Source organism: Harpia harpyja, chromosome 8, assembly GCF_026419915.1.
Source record: "Harpia harpyja isolate bHarHar1 chromosome 8, bHarHar1 primary haplotype, whole genome shotgun sequence".
Taxonomy (NCBI): Eukaryota; Metazoa; Chordata; class Aves; order Accipitriformes; family Accipitridae; genus Harpia; species Harpia harpyja.
This window is the reverse complement of record NC_068947.1, coordinates 29,723,983-29,743,046: the sequence shown is the minus strand read 5'-3', so window position 1 is coordinate 29,743,046 and position 19,064 is coordinate 29,723,983. Positions and strand designations below refer to the sequence as shown.

General features: G+C 37.5%; 1 protein-coding gene across 4 annotated transcripts in view; it reads left to right on the top strand.

Moving 5' to 3' along the window:
* The window catches only part of USP25 (ubiquitin specific peptidase 25), a 93,463-nt gene that overhangs the window by 17,104 nt on the left and 57,295 nt on the right, over positions 1 to 19,064 (top strand). For 3 of the 4 annotated variants that reach the window (XM_052794165.1, XM_052794164.1, XM_052794166.1), the window contains exons 2-4: positions 5,136 to 5,213; positions 6,217 to 6,361; positions 15,684 to 15,807. In XM_052794165.1, coding sequence (XP_052650125.1) covers positions 5,136 to 5,213; positions 6,217 to 6,361; positions 15,684 to 15,807 — 347 coding nt within the window. Of the gene's footprint in view, positions 1 to 5,129; positions 5,214 to 6,216; positions 6,362 to 15,683; positions 15,808 to 19,064 lie in introns of those variants that run through there. The other variant, XM_052794167.1, reaches the window with a different exon arrangement.

Here is a 19,064-nt window from a genome sequence, read left to right as displayed (position 1 = left end):
ATAAAATATTTTGTGCAATGTCATTTGGGTTTTCCTCCAACAAATAGCTCTTATAAATCAGTGTTGCACTGAAAAGTAAAGTGAGTGAGTTTTGTGTGGAGGGACTCAGTCAAGATGCTGTTCTCTGCATTTGCATTTTTTCTGCTCTTTCTTTTTTCTCTAGTACAAGTATTCATGCCTTGAGAAGGGAGGGATTCCCATAGTTCATTCTCATTATGTACTATTTAAATGGGCTGTGTAGTGAGGCAGTAGGCCCTGTTTTCTCCTGGTAATGGTTGGACCATCGCATTTATTACCAAATATACAACTTTTTCTGTGCTTGGAAACTGAAGAGGGTTGTTTTATCTTCTAAGTTTGAAAGTGCTGGTGTTGCAAATACAAATATTTGGATGTTGCTATGAATAAAGCCGAAGCTTACATGTACTTCTTCAGAAGCTACAGAGATGAGAAAACAAACAGCTCAAAAGGTGTCTAATTTTTTTCCCCAAACTTATCTGCAGTATAATTCAAAATTAGTCAACCTGTGAGATTTACTTTGTCCATAAAAGCATTTGTGTAACTTAGCTTTTTGCTCTGATTTTGATAAGTTATCAGAGTTTACAGTACTGTCGTGGAACTAATTTGGGCACAATACCTCCCTAAGCAGATAATAGTGTAGATCCTTTTCTGCTTCACTAGCACTGGCACAGCTACTGAATGTGCTATTGTGTGAAGTTATAAACCAGATAATCTTAATTGGGCATTTCCTGAGAGGAAGGGAGAGATGGCTGAAAAAGGAGAGAATTGGAAATAAGGGCATGCATTCCTACTATACAAATTTGGCTTCCATCCAGGAAAATGGGAGAATTTCCTGTTAGTTAAAATCTTCCAAGAGCTGAAAGCCTGGTGATACATACTGCATACCTCGGGGAGCCAGAGGAAGGGGGAAGGCTGGGAATAGCTTGTGCATGAAAGCCCTGTGGAACCGATTGTGTTGTGATGCGTTGGGACTGAGGGGTGTGAGCAGCTGGATCTCAGGGCAGCTGTAGCATCGGCGGACCATCTCCTTTGTCGGGCCAAGGATTTGGGTTACCCTGTAGTGGTTGCACCAGCAGAATCTGGTGTCGTAGACCAAGTCCCGGAGCCTTTTTAGAGTTGAGTCAAATGCAATTCAAGCTACATGGAGTATGCGTGTATGTGTTGTATGTATGCGTGCATATACAATGTAACACATTTGGTGCCGCACTGCAGATATATGTGGAGTCTTGACTTGCTAAACTGGAGGATCTGTGCTATAGATAAACTATGGAATCTGTCATGTGAATTTGAGGAAAGGATGGCAAACAGAAGTGGGTACAGGCAAACAGGATCCAAAAGAACTTAAGTGGATTTCTTAGCACCAGTAGTTGCACCTGGTTCCATTGGAATAATCTTTTTGGATCTGCATTTGAAGAGAGAGGTTGCTTATTAAATTGAATTAAAGTACAGTGAGTTATAATTCAGAATTTGAACCTCTACTAATGTAAGGTTGGGAAAAATAGGTAATCAGGGAAGAGATGTGTTTGAAAAAAGACGGCAACTTTTTATGTTAGGACTGCTAGTTGTGTTCTGAATCATCCCTCACTGACCTGATTTAATTAATATACGCTAGTGTAGATGCTTCAGACACTTGTAAATACTTGTATGCTACCGTCTTTGTTTTTTAGTCTTTGCTTTAGTGTAGGGTGAGCTCTTTTGGGTATTTTTGGTAAGCCTTTGAGTGAATTAGGATCGTAATTGTTTGGAATATCTACATTAGTGTTTGTGGACATTTGAGGGTCTGTATGTTACAGTTACTTCAGCTCAAGTTAGCCCAAGCTCTAGGAAAAGTGAAGTTTCTAGGGTAGATGTAATCAGAAGGAGCATTAATAGGAGTAAGAAGAGTGGCTTGCTTTGTATGTAGAAGTCTGTCCTAAGTATTGTATTAAATATTAGTTATAGTACAGAAGACACTTAATCGTTTAGCAGTTGCATTAGAAATTGATCTCCAAACTTCAGTCATGGGTAAGAGTAAAATAAAATCTTTTTTTTAAATCATCCCATATGCCCCAATAGCCTGTACTAAAGGAATATAATTCAAAACAAATAAACTTTACCCGTTTTGACTTTTGCAGTCTAGTACAGATGCACTAAATTAAAGTGACATCAAGAATTAAATAATATCAGCTCTCTAAGTTTGGGTACAGTTGTGTTTCGTAAACTTCTTAAGTGAAAAGAAAAGCAAAAAGAAACTTGGATCTTGCCCCCGATTAATGAATGAGGAAAGGGTTTGATAGCAGTTGCCTGCACTGTCATTTGTAATGAAAAGAAATAGAATTACCTGTGTTAATACAGTTTCATGGGTGATAACATATTGTTGATAGAACAGTAAAGGAGAATAATGGCAAAGTTAAACATGCAGCTCCAAGAAAGTCTGTACACAGTAAAGATGATGCAGTTATGTCAGATTCGAGAGGATGAAGGGAAGATGGTGAACGGATAGAAGAGAAGGCCACCAGTTGAATGGTGTGTTAAGGAGTTTTTAGCTGCCTTATGCAGTTTCAGAATTGTTTCTGAAGACCTGTTAGTCTATTGGAAGATATTAAGAGAACACATTGATCAGGTGGAAACAATTTAAATTATACTTTTTTGGTTGCTTTGTTTTTATCTTTTTCCTCCTCCTTCTACAAAGGGAAGTGTATTTTCATTCTTTAACTTCTGTGTGATTTGAAATAACTCAATTAGAGATTAATGGCAGCTTGTCCACATTTACCTGAAAAGCCAGTAATGTCTAAAACAGATGTTTGTGGCCCCAAAGCAGCTCAGCTCCATTTGAGGTATTCAGGATAACTGTTAATTTTCCTCTTAATTTCTGTCACTTGTGACTAGGATGCTTATGGACTCTGTGTTGTTCACTTAATTACCAGTTAGAAATTTTGGAGCCGAGTGCCTTAAACTCTTGGCCTTAAAAAAGTATATTTAGGTACTTAAATTATCTCTTGATGAGAAAGGAGCATCTCTGGGCCTGGTTCTGATCTGCTGAATGTGTATGTCCTTGGGAAGGGGGCCTCGAACCACAGCTTTACACTGGAATACTGAAATCCGGATATAAACTACAGATGTCTAGGTTTATAAGTCACAGCTGTGCTCATAAATTAACGGCCAATATTTTGAACTGCTAAGAGATTGTTTGTTGGTAAACTATGTCCCTTCTGTCTTCCCAATCTCTGTGAACAATGAATATCCCCCAGTCAGCCTTTCCAAGTGTTGTATATATTGTGGAAGATACAGAAATCTTTTATAACTTGTTGTAATAATTTCTAGTGAAACTATTTTCTGTTTTATCAACCATTGCGTTGGTAGGAAATAAAAAAATAAATCCATTTTGCTGCCATGCACTGCCCTTGAATTGCTCCTGCCAGTTTTAATGCTGTTGTAATTACTTTTCCCAAATACTCTATTTCTTTTCTTTCCCTCTTGCCAGACCCAGGGGCAGGAAAGCAACTTTATAGGGGAAACAAGTCCTGCCTTTGTACAGTGCTATGAAATGCACAGAGTAAACAAATGAGGGGGTGAGGGATGGGGATAGAGTGGGAGTTTGTTTTCCTGCATCACTTCAATTTTCTTGTGCCAATAGCAGGGTTTTTAAAAAGAAAAGGAAAAAAAAAGGCAAATTGGATTGTTAGCAGTGTCCCTTAGGATCATAAATGAAGGGAAGATTGTGTATGTAATTCAAAAACATCCTGAACTATACGCCTTCTATTTCAACTTATTAGGGCATGAATTAGTGCCTGCCAGGTTAATTTCACACTGGGGAATTCAGCATTCATGCAGCTCTTAATTTCCTCCTCTATACAAAGCTGCGATAAGGAGAGAATAAGGGTATTTGAATATTTGATTCCAAATAATTATTTTTAAAGAGAAGTATTTTAGCAGTAGCTGCAAGACAATTATAGTTGGTTTTTTTAATTGAATTTGGAAAGTAACATGAGAATGTTTCTTTGTCACTGATAGGAAATATGCTTTTTGTCTAGCAAACAAAACCCTGTACTTTACAAAATCTTCTCTTTTATAGATGAAATTATTGTTTTGAATTCAGGATGTGGTGGGCAAACAATAAAAAAGAAAAGCCACTTGCAAATACCACTAAGCTTTCTCCTTTTCTGATCTGCCAAAGGAAGCATGGAATTTGTTAGTATGGAACAATGATCAGTCCTCTGTATTTTCATGGGTTTAATGGTTAAGATGGTTTTAATGGTTAACTGGAGTTCAAGGATTGTTCCAGCCTAGTGCCTGCTTTTTGCTTTTGTGATGTGGTATCTGAGCGTGAGTGGAGGGAATCATCTATTGGCTCTAAACAGGAATGGGACCAGATTTTTATTAAAAAAAAAAAAAAAAAAGCCTCAAAATTCTTATGAAGTGAATCTTTGAGACCTGGAACCTTTTATTCTTTTCTAACTCCAAGTGTTACTTTAAACTCAGTCATGGATGCTGACCGATGTTGTGATAGGGAGAGATGGATTCAACTGGTTTAGGAAGGTGGTTAAGACGAATTCCTAAGGTTTTGCTTTAGTCTCGAGAAACTCTGTTTTGTGTGGATGTTTTTAGACTATTTTTCTTAAAACACCTAGATGATCAGTAAAGATGAATTTCTTAGTTTTTGAGGTTGGAATGGCTGGGAATTATGTATGTTAAGGAAATAGCAGGGTTGAGAATAATTGGGAGTTGGTGGTTTTGGTGGGAATTCAGTCAACTATTCCCCCTACTGCCTTTGAACACCAAGCTATGGAGTTTTATTTGTTTAGGAGGGCCAATTGCGGCTTTATATAGGTTCCTTAAACCCACGTTGCATAAGCTCACCCGTCATCAATTTTTTTTTTTTTTTTTTTTTTTTTTTACCCCCCCCCCCCAACCCAAACCCAACCCCAACCAAACAAAACCATTACATTTGGGAAATAAAAGTGCCCAAGTTGCAGAAACAAACCCAAACTTGAATAACAAGGGCTCTACGCTTTTGTGGTGCATAAAGCTTATATGGAGATACTTTTAATGTTTGTAGAGAAGCATATTCTTGTAAGTAATTGGTTTTGCTGTTATTTGGTTCTTACCTTGTTTTGATTGTCTGTTTTTGTTTTTAGCACCAGCAAACATTTTTAAATCAGCTAAGGGAGATCACTGGTATCAATGACATCCAGGTGCTCCAACAGGCACTGAAGGTAAGATGGATGTGTCAGACTTGTAGCTGAACGTATACATCTTAAGTGCCTGTGAAAGCCATAAACCCTACCCTTTCTTACGCTCATCTTCCTTTCCTTCCCTTCCATTTACAGCTTGAATACTTTTTAGATTTGTTTCAGGGGTGAAAAAAGCTAATAATGATGGCTTGTTCACTTTAGAAGGAATCTTGATCTGTTTTGGTACTGACATAAAAATTAATCTGGTGTTCAGAAATGAAAAGACAGGAATGGTATGACTTGCCTTTAACCTTTGGCTGAAGTGTTTTGAGATACCTTGGTGCTACTACAGCTGGTCAACTCCTGATGAGTTAAGTGTTGTTTTTTTTGTCAAGGTGTAGTTAAGTTTTCTGTCATGAACAGGTCCTGCTCAGTATGTAGAATGAAGAATTCTCCTTGAACTTGCCACCCTTTGCTAATTTGCTATTGTTTCACTGTTTGTTTGTTTGGTTTTTTTTAACCATTGTAAATTCTTTCACAGCACAGAAGAGTTCTTTGATGCAAGTCAAGAATGGCAGGTTTCTCTGTGTTCTGCTTTCCCAAATATATATGTATATGTGTATACATACATACATACATATACTTGTTCACAACTGCCCCTCGAAAGCCAGTATTTCTGGCTTTAAAAATGGAATGGTAGATTTTCAGAAGAATTCAGCTGACTGCTGTTGAAGTCTGTGAGAGTGTGCTGATTATGCTTGTTGAAGGGTTGACCTACACTACAAGACCTTTAATTTTTTTTCTGAAATAAGTGGAATTCTTCCAAAGTAAATTTTTATAAGATGTTTTATCTTTATTTTGGTTAAAAATAGAGAGATATGCAGAATATGTCAAGCTTGGAAACTTTCTTTTCTAACCAATATTTTACCTGAAAATACAATGTGTCATTGATCTTATAAATTGCTTGTATTGTTGTCCTTTGCTGTTAAGAAAAATCAAAAAAGGGTAAGGGGATTCTCACTTCTTGTTTTGTTGATGCTTAAAGGACAGCAATGGTAATCTGGAGTTGGCTGTGGCTTTTCTCACCGCGAAGAATGCCAAGGTTCCCCAGTTAGAGGAGGCAACTTACTATCAAACAGCCCTTCCTGGAAATGACAGATACATCAGCGTGGGCAGCCAGGCAGACACCAGTAGGTATTTTTTCTTTTCATAAGTTTAGTTTAAAGGCAAGGGAACTAAAAACTTGCCTGTGAGATGACTGTTTCTGCTGATAATTCTTGCTTAAAAATTTTTAGATAATTACGTGTTCTTTCTTTCCTTATTTCAGTGTATTTTTTTTTTATTTGAGCTATCCTTAAGCGTTACCTTTACATGTATGTACGGTGCTGATCAGAGGGTGAATAACTGTTTTTTTTATCTTTTTCCTCTTTTTTTCCTATTACAGGATTTATTTTGGGGTCTTGCAGTAAATAAAGGCAAAAGCTGGTTACTCTTTTGTCAAAATAAAATAAAATGGGAGAAGAGTCTGTGAATGTCTGTCTTAATATGCTGAAGCTTAATATGCTTAAGCATAGCTTCTCCCTGACAGGGATAACTTTCCCAAAGGGAGAACTGAGAAGTTAGGTGTGCATTTTGTAGTAAAAGAGTAGGTATTTTATATGTGAAATTAACATTAAATATATTCATTTTAAAGGGTTTTATTTAGTTTATACAGAAGGTCCCACAACCTGTATTTCTCTGAGCCTTGCAGGTTCTATTCCTTTGCTTCAAGTGCATAGTTATTTTTATTGGGGGAAAAAATGTGTTAAACATGTTAAATGTGTTCTGCAAATAAATATGGGAAATAACATGAAAGAAAAAAGTCAAAGGAAGCTTTGTAGCGGGATTGATTGCTGTAAAATCTGAGTTTCTTGATACTGTATTTGCATTCCAACATTCTAAACACAGATGTAGAATATTTTAATTATTGATTGTTTGACCATGTATGTAGTACGTCTACGTAGCTTTCCTTAAATAAGTAGAATTATTTAGCTTCACCCACAGCAGGATTTTTTTCCTCTTCGTTTCACTAATATTGGGGTGGCTAAGGTGGCACCATTATAAAGAAGTTTAGTTAGATCTCCTTGTCAGTTGCACAATTGTCTCTCTGTCTCTGGCATCTTGACATAACCATCTTTTTTTTTATTTTTTATTTTTTTAATTTAGAGATGAGTTTATTCTCAACATCTCAGATCTGAAAACTGCATTTTAATCCTTGGTATTACTAGCAACCCTGTTTAAAACACCCCGAGTGCATTGTAGGTAGTTGTATTATCCCCCTACTAAGTTGGGGGGGGGGGGTTTGTTTTGTTTTTGTGTGGTGGGTTGTTTGTTTTTTTTTTTTTTTCTTTTCCCTCCTTTGGAAAGGAAGCACACACAAAACCCCACATGTATTTAATTTTCAATGTCAGAAAATTGACGTTGAGGAAATGGAGAATATTTTCAACAAACTTACCACTGTTGTCATAGGCTGCAGTACTGAAGATCTACTATGGCAGTGGAATAGTAATCTGGATTCTCTTGCCGTCTGTGTTTAATTAGATTTATTAGCAATCCCATTAATAGAAGCATTTAGTTTTGCTGTCACTTACTGTACTATGTAACCTGATTGAAGATAGGAGGTGACAAGGGATATGAGAGGGAAGAGTCAAGCCTGCAGAGACTACATTACCCACGACTGATGGTCAAACTGAAAAAGCTAAGTTTTGAGTTGTACATTCCAAGCTGAATTTCAAGATTCTCTTCTCTTTTCTAGAGGGCTGAAGGCAGACCCAGACTCCTTACAGTTACATAGCACTACAAGCCAGTAATCAAGAAGCGCAAACTGCTGTGGAAAAAGCAGGGAGACTTTTTTTTTTTTTTTTTAAATCTTTAATATCTGGTCAGGTCCTCACTGGCAACAAAGATAAGAACCCTTTCCCAGCCTTTGCTGTTTTACTTAGACTGAAAACATGGTATGAGGTAAAGGCATCTTGGCCAACTTTTCTTCACGCTGGAAGATTTATGGGGCAAGAGCTAAACACCTACAGCAGAACAAAAGTTTAAACCTGTCTGATCATTGAGCACCTTCCCGCCGCCCCACGGAGTGAAAGCTTCTTGCAGAAACCTACAGTTCTTCTGTTGTGATCTGCTTGCTGTAATTATTTTGATTATGAATTTAAAAAATGCAGTACACTTAAAATGGACAAGTTTCAGGGCCCTACCTTAGTAAGTACTGTCATGTAAGGGAGTATAATGAAAGACAGCAGATGACTTGGGAGAAGAGAATGGAAGGGTGGACATAGATGGAAAACATATTTAGCAATGATAGCTCCAACCATCAACACTCCCTTCTGCAAAGAGCACTATTCTCAGAAACTATGCTGAGTTGCTGACAGTATCTTGCCTTTCAAATTTGACTCCCTTTTACTATCCCACATGGGTATAATTACATGAAGATAATTATAACTCACCCTTACTGTTTCTTACTGCTTAACTACCTCTGTGCATTTGGAACTTACGATGCTATGAGTCACCGAGTTTCGTGATCCCACCAAGTTAAGTCATCCAAAATGGGGATGAGAGAGTTACAGATAAATGTCAGAACTGTCTTTTATGCCCCAGAAAACCTCCAGCCACTTACAAAGGCTTTTGAATGTAAGCCTTGCATAAAGGTATATCAAATGTATTCTGTCAGCTTGACTGATGACATTTCTTTGAAATGGTTACTTAGTTAAGGGGTAAAATAAAAATGTATATGTATACCTTAACAATCAGCAATTAGCCTGGATTGTGCACTGGCTCTTCCATAAGTGACAGTGGTCATTCAGATGTTTGAGAGTTGCATTCTGTATGTTAGGAGGTATAAGGAAACCTGATTTCTCTTATTAGCAAATGCAACACTTAAGCAGCTGCAAAAATATTAATGAGTTTGCATAAAATTTACTCCATCTTTAAAAGCAAAGGCTGACTTGCACAGTGTTATTCATGATGCTTGCCTTTTTGCCTGTTCAAAATGGTGTGTCCAAGCACCTGCGAGTAGCTTTTTCACATCAGGAGTGATGTGTACATTATCTGATGCCTTTGCAAAGGTGGTGTTACTCTTTTGGATTTTTTTTTTTTCCCTTCCTGCAATCTATTAGTGAGCAGAAGGTGCTTAAGCATTAGGGTTGCAGTGTACAAATGGACACCTTTTAGTCTAAGATCACTTTAATGTTCTGCTGAGTAGCATAGATCCTAGGCACTGCACTTAAAGCAAAACAAAAGAAGTTTAGTAGTACTTTCCAATATTTTCACTTTATTGATTTCTCTAGAAACCTTTTTTTTTCTCCATTTGGAGTAATTCAGTGTATTTTCATCTATGGCTGCACAACAGAACTGTTGCATTGCTAAACATGTATCCATTTCCCTATTATTTGAGATACTTGCAGAACCCAGGGTTAAAGGAAGCAGCAGAATGAAGAGAAGACATGTATTTAGAAGTCGTATTGTCTTCAAATGAAATAGCTGTCAAGACAAATTCTCTCCTTCCCTTCTTTTGAAAACTCAAAATTCTTTTTCACAAAAACTGAATTATTAGTCTTTGCAGTTGCACATTACACAGCTGAAGCAAAAGGTTTCAAGCCCTTTTATAAGGACATAGTACAATGTAACTATAAAATGTCATGCACACCAACTTGAGGGTTGTAGACTTCATTGCTTCTGGGGACCTGGCTTTTTATATCTTCCTGTTTTAGAGTTTGAGCTTTTGCATAGGTTTCAGAAGTCATTCGGTCAACCCTTTCTAATGAGGTAGGCTTAACTGCACCTAAAACCTCCCAAAGTGATGTTTATGTAACATTTCTTAAAAACCATTATGTTTTAGAGACTCTGAAAAGTTTATAGAGTCATTTGATTTGGTGCTTCACTGTCCTTACTTGTAGACTCCTAATATCTTGCCTAAATCCCTCTTGCTTCAGGCTAAGTCCTTCATTCTTTTTACTACCCCAGTGGAGATTATAGTACACTTCATTCCTTTTATCTTAGATGAAGTGTTGCATGCTCGAAGACTGTGTATCATAATGTACCCTCAGACTTTTCTCAGATCTAAACTAAACAGCCCAAATTCTTTCAAAGTCTTTGGATGCATTTCCTATACCTATTGTCAATTCTTTTTCTCTCTTCTAGACCTTCTCTAATGGTTCTGCCTTTTTTGTGACCTGTGGCACTCAAAACAATAACCAAGACTTCAGCTGAGTTCTTAAGAAAAATGGGTGATTATAAGTGTCCATGTAGTACTCTGACAATATACCTCATGTAACACTTCATATTTTCTTCAATGCTGTGATGTGAGTTGCAGGTTGAACATGGATCAGCTGTAGCCCCTAGATCCTTCCTGGTACAAGTCCTAGTCAGTCTTCGTTCTATAGCTGTGCATTTTATTGTTTCTGGACACTAATTTCTTCTGTCACCTTACTTAACTCGGATATAGCTATGTGACTTCATGACATTTCCTCCTATTTCAGGGATTATTTGTGTCATCTTCATCCAGGTTCCTGGGAGTGTCTCCAGCTTGGTATAGCAGGGCCCCTGCTTCAGAATGTCAGGAGTCTTGTACCTTGAGGTGGTCCTTTCATTTTACAGATTCACTTGTTCCTTTGTTTCATGACTACCTCTCTCCTTCCCATCCCTGTCAGTGGGAGAATCGTCAATTTAAGGTGTTATCCTAGGACAGTGTAAATGCAGCTGAGATGAGGAAGTTCCTGTGAGACAGTGGTGGCCAACATTTGCTAGCTCTTTCATCAATGGAGCTGTTGGCTAAGTAGCTGCTGGGATGCTGTGTATTCTTCCCCCATCCAGTTTTAACCAAAATTGGCATACACAGCCAATTAAATGCCTTTAAATTTTCACATAGGAGCCCAAGAACATCATGATATTTAACATCACAGAACAGACAGTAGAATGTAGGATCTTGCTTAGCGCTGCTTGTAGTAAGCAAAAATGATGTAGTCTCAACTTCAGTTTTTTCTTTTTTTTTTTCTTTTTATGTTGTTGGTGTGTTGAAATTGGAGTCTTGCTGCTGAATTTCCATACTTGGCACCTGTCCATTGAACCTATCAGGCCTGCCCCTCATTTTCTTCTCCCTGTACCAGCGGTTGCATCGCTGTGGTGCTTTATTGCCTGTGCCTGGGTTCAATTGCTACTTCAGATCTGTCCTTCATGCTGAGTTTCCCAGCCTACTTGAGTTTGAAGTTCCTACTCTCTGCCTCCTCCTATTAAAAGTAACAACAGGTCAATAACAAGTAATAACAAGTCAATAACACAGTAATTATTTTAACGACCTAGGCAATTACCAATTAAGAACCATTTATTTAAATGATAGAAACTTCCTAAGTAAACAGATTGGTAGTATGGTTTTTTTAGAAAAGGAAGAAGATATATGGGGATAGATAGATACAGTGTGTGCATTTACTATATATATATACACTAATATATTTGTCACAAATTTCAATATACAACTTAAAGTTGCTTTGTAGAATTACAATTCAAACTCTCTGGAACTTACGTACCAGAAGCACACATTATTATAGAATAATGTTGTAAACCAAAATACATTTCTTAGTAAAACAGTTGATTAATTCTGCATGTTAATTTTAGTTGAATAAACATCATGAATGCACTAAGCCGGACTGTTTTGATGAGCAGTTTCTTCGTTCATAAAGAATTTTTTCAGAAGCAAACTTTTTTGTTTATTTAGTAGTCATGGCTTAGTTAAGAATGTTTGCATTTCCTAAGGCTATGTGATATACAATAAGAAGTACCTTTATGAGGATGAGCCAGTGAGAACTAAGGTGTTCTGTGGCCTAAATGAGGAGTGTTACAAAATCAGCATATGTAAATTAAAGTCAGGTAGCTATAAATTTGGAGAAGTGGCATTATTCTTAATACCTTTATGAAGTGCATCCTTCAGCCTATCACAGGAAACTCGTGTGTCTGATAAGTACTTTGGGTAAAAGTCAGCTTTTTTTTTTTATTTCAGACTCAGACTTTGAACACAGAAATCAGTTGGTCAAATAGGAAGCATCAGTAGATTGGTTTAATGAATGAATTCCACTACTAATTGCTATAAAATAAAGTCACAGATATTTTAAAACTAGATTAATGTTGAATTTAGTAATGAGTGTGAGAGAAGACAAAGTGATCATACTTGTAGAATAACTGCTTGAAAATTGGACTTGAAAATTTTCACTTTAAAAAAACCCCAGAAATCCCCATGTAAGAATTTACAAAACATGAAGATATTTTAAAACAAAACCAAAAAAACCCTGCATGATTTTCATGTATATGTACATTTGTATAATCTATAACTGACATGAATGCAAACTGTGCAGACAAGCTGACTTTTTTTTAAAAGAATTTAGTCTCAGACTTTGCCCTTCTGTTATGACTTCTATTGAGATCTCCTCTTTATAATCCTATGATATAGGATTCAAGTCATACATGAGTTGTTGCAGCTTAATGAGTTACTGTGTCAGCTGAGATGCTGAAAAAGACCTTGAACCTGCTCCAAGTACAGCAAACATGAACTAAAATACATTACCTTAAATCTCCAAAACATCTTTATTTTACATTTGCTACAAACTAAAAGCTTGCATGGAGTAAGTTACCGTGGATTAGCTGATATTTAGAAGTGTATTTTTCTTATGTAAGTTATGCTAGGTAAACCCTCCGTGACATAAATTGATGGCACCACTCACATGTGGTGGTAGTATCTGGCAGCAGGTCTTCACTGTATTGTCTTTTTTCATGCAGATCAGGAACAATGTATATGTGAAAACAAGATTTCTAAAGAGAATCCTGTGTTGTCTGCTCCAAAACCCTTGCACGCCAAAGGAAACTGTTGATCTGCTTTCTGAAAGCAAGTAGAAGTCAAGGATTTGGGGTTTTAATATTAGTGATGTAATCACTGGTACTATGAATGGTAATAAACTTCTGAACACATAGGGTGGTGGTATAAATTAATAAAGATTAAGGAGCTAGGGAGGTGCAAAGAAGTTGAATAATTTAATGAAAGTGTGAGTTGGAGTTGACCTTTTTGTATAACAGTGGGAGCTTTTGTTAACCACATAATTTTCAGCTAGGTTATGAATTCTTTTCCAGAAAATACTCCCTGTATAAAGGAGCTTACTTCTTAATCTAACTTTCTTTTTTTATTGTTGTATAAGAGTTTCATCACTCATACCTGACTAGAGACTAGCTAAAGGAATATTCCCCTCTAAGTAAGTGATCAGAGTAATCCTATATGCTTCTCCATCAGTTTGTGTGGCTGTGGGATTGAGGCTTACTCCATCTTCAGTTGTGACCACTATTACTACTTTCAGAAAAACAGCTCTCCAGTGGAGATGAGGTGCTTGTGTGTGATTACATGCAAATGTGCAGAAAATATAACATAAGCATCGCATTTTAGAGCGTAATAGGTAGTGTGTGGTCACAGGATCCTCTCATAGCTGTCGACCTTTCTAGCCTTTCTCCTGCTCTCAGGCTGTTGAACATGCTTGCATGTGACCCAGGTTGAGGTATTATTTTAGCCCAAATTACACTGTTCTCGATGTGGCAGCTCATATATCAAAACTCCTCTGGGTGAGATGTCTGCTGGTGGTTCTTGTAATTGCTTTAGGACTTCTGAAGGAGAATTTCAGGCATCTGAGTTGAAGTATCCTTCTGATATGCTGGTAGATCTGAGCTGACTGTAAAAGACTGTAAAAGAATAAAATTATGAAGTGCTGCTTTTGTGGTCATAGTGTTTTTCCATACTTCCAGATCATGACAGATTGCCTAGTTTACTTTGCAGATAAGAGTGCTTCCTTTAAAGGCTCACTAAATAAAATAGAAGTTCAGCCATCTTTGTTTTGGGGAAACAGGGCTAAGCTGAAAACTAGTTTTTGAAGATGCTGGTGTTAACAGAAAATTTTCTTTTACAACTTCTCTTCAGTTTCAGCTTTCTGTGAGGACAAGTCATCCCATTTTCTGTTCATACACAGCTGTGGCAATGATTTTTGTATCATAAGTTCAGTGTTTTATTTTGATCCAGTGAGAAATGTCACAGACAAGTAAGCCCAGGGAAATAGGGGAAGCTGTCTCTACAGCGAGTCAGCCCATCCAGGAGAAAAGTCAGAAGCTAGATGGGAGAAGCTCTTTGGGTATGAGTAATTGAGCTGGCCTATGGAAGGAGAAATGCAGACAAGCTGCCCATCTCCCTTTGTGAGCAATCATCAGTTTAGAATCTGTATTTCTTTCTTCCAGAGTCTTTTAGCTTCTAATGTCCAAACCCCAGGCTGAAGAGTAGTCCCTTTCATAGCTCTTTGGGTAAATGTTGGCCTGGGAGGAAGGAGACTGAAACCAGCCAATGCTCCCTGTGTGTGTCTGTCTAATACTGCACAGAAAAGTCTCTTCTGCACTTTCCCTTCTCTTTCTGTCTGGCTGACTTGCAAAGTGAAACTTTTGGCCCTTGAAATCATGATAACCAACGACCTTGGCTTTTCTGAAGGTCTTGTGCAGTTGATGGACATTCCTGTTGGCCCTGGCTGCTCTGAAAGCATGGCTGTGCCTGATGGGAGGGATTTGTGTTGTGATGTGACCTGTGTAGTGAAATCCCTCCTTACTCAGGAGGGGGAGTGCTGTCGCTACTCTCAGGAAACAAGGAGGTTTACGGGGGATGTTAGTATCTGATTCTTTAGATAATGGGAGCTGGAGAGGAAGGCAGAAGTAGGATTGTTTTCATCTTCATTACCCAATCAGTAGCCCATCCAGCATTCCCCACGTGTCCAAGTATGGATCCTCATTTTGACTTCAGTACTTGTTTTCTTTAATTCTCCTGGTGAGACGGGATAGTTCCAGTAGACAGAAATTGGATTTAAATATATTCAGAAAAGCAATGCACAGACAGGATAGAAAAGAATTAGGTTAAATAAGGAAGTCTCCCACATGTTATGAAACTGTGTGAAAGTATTTGGCTCACCAGTGCACAGAAATACTTGTAGAATTTGAGGCTGTATTGGGAAAACTCCACATGTGTTCCTCCGTGAGGAGGGAAAAACAACTATGCTTGGTTAAGGTATCCTTTTTAAGAGAAGGTTGTCTTCATCATGTGTTCCCTGGAAGCAACTGATTACGGTAGCTGAAGTAATACTTTTAAGTGTATTGCTTTAAGAAGGCTTTCAGAAACCATAGATTCCTAAATTTGTCCCATAGCTCTGTGAAACTTAAGAATGTTAGGAGGAAGGAAGTCTTTTGCCTGTCATACCTTAGCAAGAGCAAGCTGCTGAGGTTTTTATATCCGGCTTGGAGGCAGAAGGGAGCCGTTAGCAGGGTTAGTGGTTGGAAGAGCACAGGGCACAGGAGGGATGAACTGGAATGGCGCTCAGCAATCCACGTGGGCTCTCTCTCCTCTACAGTAAGACTTGCCTTTCATTCTGTTTCACTTTTAATTTTGAGAAAGATAGTTTTGCTTTTCAGATGTGATTGATCTCACTGGAGATGATAAAGATGATCTTCAGAGGGCAATTGCCTTGAGTTTGGAGGAATCAAACAGGGCATTCAGGGAGACTGGAATAACAGATGAGGAACAAGCCATTAGCAGGTAAACGAACAACTTATATAAAGCAGAAATTAAATTAAAGAGTTGGAGATTGGCCTGTATTGCTTTTTTTTAACTTTAACAAAGAATAACTTGTTTACTTTCACTTGTGCTACTGATATGCCTGGCTTCAGGATGTTGCTTTAATGTATTGTATGTTCTACACCGGAAAATAGTGTGTCATGTGTGGGCTAGGATTTAATAGTATATTTCATGTTGATGCATTTGTTTAAATACTGAGGAAGTTGATGGAGATAGAGGATATACGGTCATATTTAAATAGGACCTAAAACTAAAAGTTTCTCTTGTGTATCAGGTAAAAAGCAATGAAAACAAAATATAATTAAGCAGCTAATAAATTCTTTGTCCTGTTTTTTACAGTGTTCATTTTACAATAACATTTTCTTACCTCTGTGCTAAGGCTGAGATTGAGGGAGGGGGTAGTAACACTATGACTTGAGTATACTAAGAGCAGCTGCTGTATTTTAGCTGATAAAGTATGTTATTAACCTATTTAACAAATAGGTTTTATAACCTTTGAGTGAAGTTAACTTCTTGGTTTAAAGTTTTATGAACTTAACTTTCTCAACTTGGTCGTGATAAGAATCTTTAAGTTAACTTTTGATCAGATTTTACAATAATTTTTGGTACAGTATGTGTTTATATGTAAATATAGATATAATTATGAAGTATTTGGGACTTGAACTAAGCCTGGTGTAGGGTTGTGTGGGAGGGATGTTGGTTTTTTTTGTGTGGCTGGCTTTGGGAGGGATGTTGGTTTTTTTCATTTGTGGCTGTCCTTGTTCTAGGGGAAAAGGGCAATGATTTGGTCCTTGTGTTAGAAGGTTAAGTATCGCCTCCTTGTAAAAGACTAATTTTATAAAAAAATTATTTAGATGGGGGAGACTCACCACAATAATTCTTCTCCTGTATTTGACACTGTATTGTATTTGTTCACTGTATTTGACAGACTAAATGGCTTATCAGAAAAGTCCAACTCTGAGAATATGGAGAGTGTTACTTTATCCACAGTCATTTTCTTTTTCCTTTTGAAAAATAAATGTACTAACTGTGAGAATAAACAGACCCCTCCCTCCCCCCATTTGTGATAAAAGCCATCTTGTTATATGAATGTAAGATAACATTTTAGGAGAGAAAGGTGGGATGAGAGGGATTTATCTTCTCATTAATAGTTGGAAGAAGATTTTAAGGGGTTGTTTTCTGTTTGGTATGGGGTTTTTTTTGTTGTTTTTTGTTTTTTTTTTTTTAAGACCTCAGTATGTGCATGTATACAAGATTATGGTGGAAGTTCTGTCCAGTTCTGATTCAGAAGTTCTGCTCTTGCATGTTCCTTTTTGAAAGACAGAATTGTCATAATTACAGAGTTGTGATTTAGGCAGGCTCTCATAAAGATGGACCTATTTCTGGTCATGGAAATCTTTCTCCCTTTTTTTTTCCTTCCCCAAGCTGTGACTGTTTCTGCTGTGCTCACTTCTTGGGAGCCTCCAAGCTTTAATTTTTTTCCTGTAGACTTTGTTTTTCACTTTGCAGGCTGAAAAGCCCTTTTTAGTTTTATCTGCTTAGCCCATAACTAAGTATTATAAACATTTTACTTAAATTATGGTGTATCTTTTTTCTGGTTGCAGAAAATAACAAAGTATGCCATTTTTTTCGGTATGTATAAAGGCATGTAGACAATTTGTTCAGTTACGTACAGAGAAAATATTGGTCTTTTGATGAAACAGAGATGTATATTTGATGGCAAAATTACACACAATAGCATGTGCCAAATTAAGAGCTTGCTGCTACCAAGGGGGATATGGCCTGCACACTGTACCACATTTTCTATGCTTGCTGTAGTATTCTTTGGAGTATTTGTTGCACGAATTTATTTCCCAAAGCCATACAAAAATATTCATTAAAAGATCCAGAGTATATCATGGCACAAGAAAGGGAATGGGACTTTGCTTGTGAATGGAGGCAGAAAAGAATGAGGGTGTTGGGGGTTTTGGCAGCACTGAGGTATTAGATCAACTCAGTTACATACCAAGATACACCCTGAGCTGATGGCAATTTACGTCTGAGATGTACAAATACAGGAAGTTCAGAATTCTTGATCTGAGCTATTCAATCAGCTTGCTTAAGGACAGGACTTCAGACTGTTTTAAAAAAAAAAAAAAAAAAATCACTTAGTAGTTAACACCCCACAGAAGAATGTTGGCATTCCAATAGAAAGCACAGTATCTGTGCAAGACTCCTCAAAACAAAAAGTAGAACACTGTCGTTGTAAACAAGTCAAGCTGCAGCCATTTACTTTTGTTTTTCTAGGTTAAATAAGAAGCAGAAATCAAACAGGAAGTCAATAATAAGCACATGAAACTATGGAAATATTTCATTTTTAATAATGTAGAATGTGTGCATATTTAAACAGCCTTTGGTGTGGAGGATATTTTTTTCCAAAGGTATTCATGTTTTGGAACCTAATTTGCACTGATTTTGTTAAGGTTTCCAAGGGAGCATTAATGGAATTTCTTGACTTGTGTAATTAATGCTATAATGCGCATAGAATTTGTCTTCCTGAATGTAATTGCCTTGTGCTACCTAACGAGGACAGATCTGATTACTACATAGGTGTTGAGAAGAGTGCAGCTGAAATGTCCAAGTGTCCAAGCTGAACATCTTGTACATGGCACGTTTAAAGTTTTTTATTATTCCCTCTTCAAATCTCCCAGGGAAATGTGCATGATCAGTGTATTTCCTAATATGAAAAATCTTCTCCTGTTTATATTACTTTTCATGGACTGAAAGAGAATGAGGCTGGTCAGGTAGGGCTTCACTGGGGAAGCTAGTAAGATATGACTGAAAGAAGAAAGTAACTGGCCTGTGTTGTGCCTAGGGTAGCAGCCATATTAAAATGAGAGCCCATGCTATAAGTGCATAAGGATGTGCACAACCCCTAGTGTGGTTTTTTTTTTTGTTTGTTTTTTTTAACATGGTCACTGAAACTGTTGGGGACTCTGCACTGTGGTTAAGCATTGTGTGTATAGATCAGAGGTGAAACTGGGGAGGGATGTAGAGTTGGGGATGTTCCTGGATGTCCACCTGTAAGATCATCACAGTATAAAGATGCTTCCTTGTTCTTTTAGCCGAGTAGCCTGCCAGAGTGGGCTTCTCTGCAGCATGTTTAGTGGGCTTCCTCAAAATGGTTTGGCTGAACTTTTGTGTTGCGGACTCACTCTGCCCGAGGCTTATTGCATTGT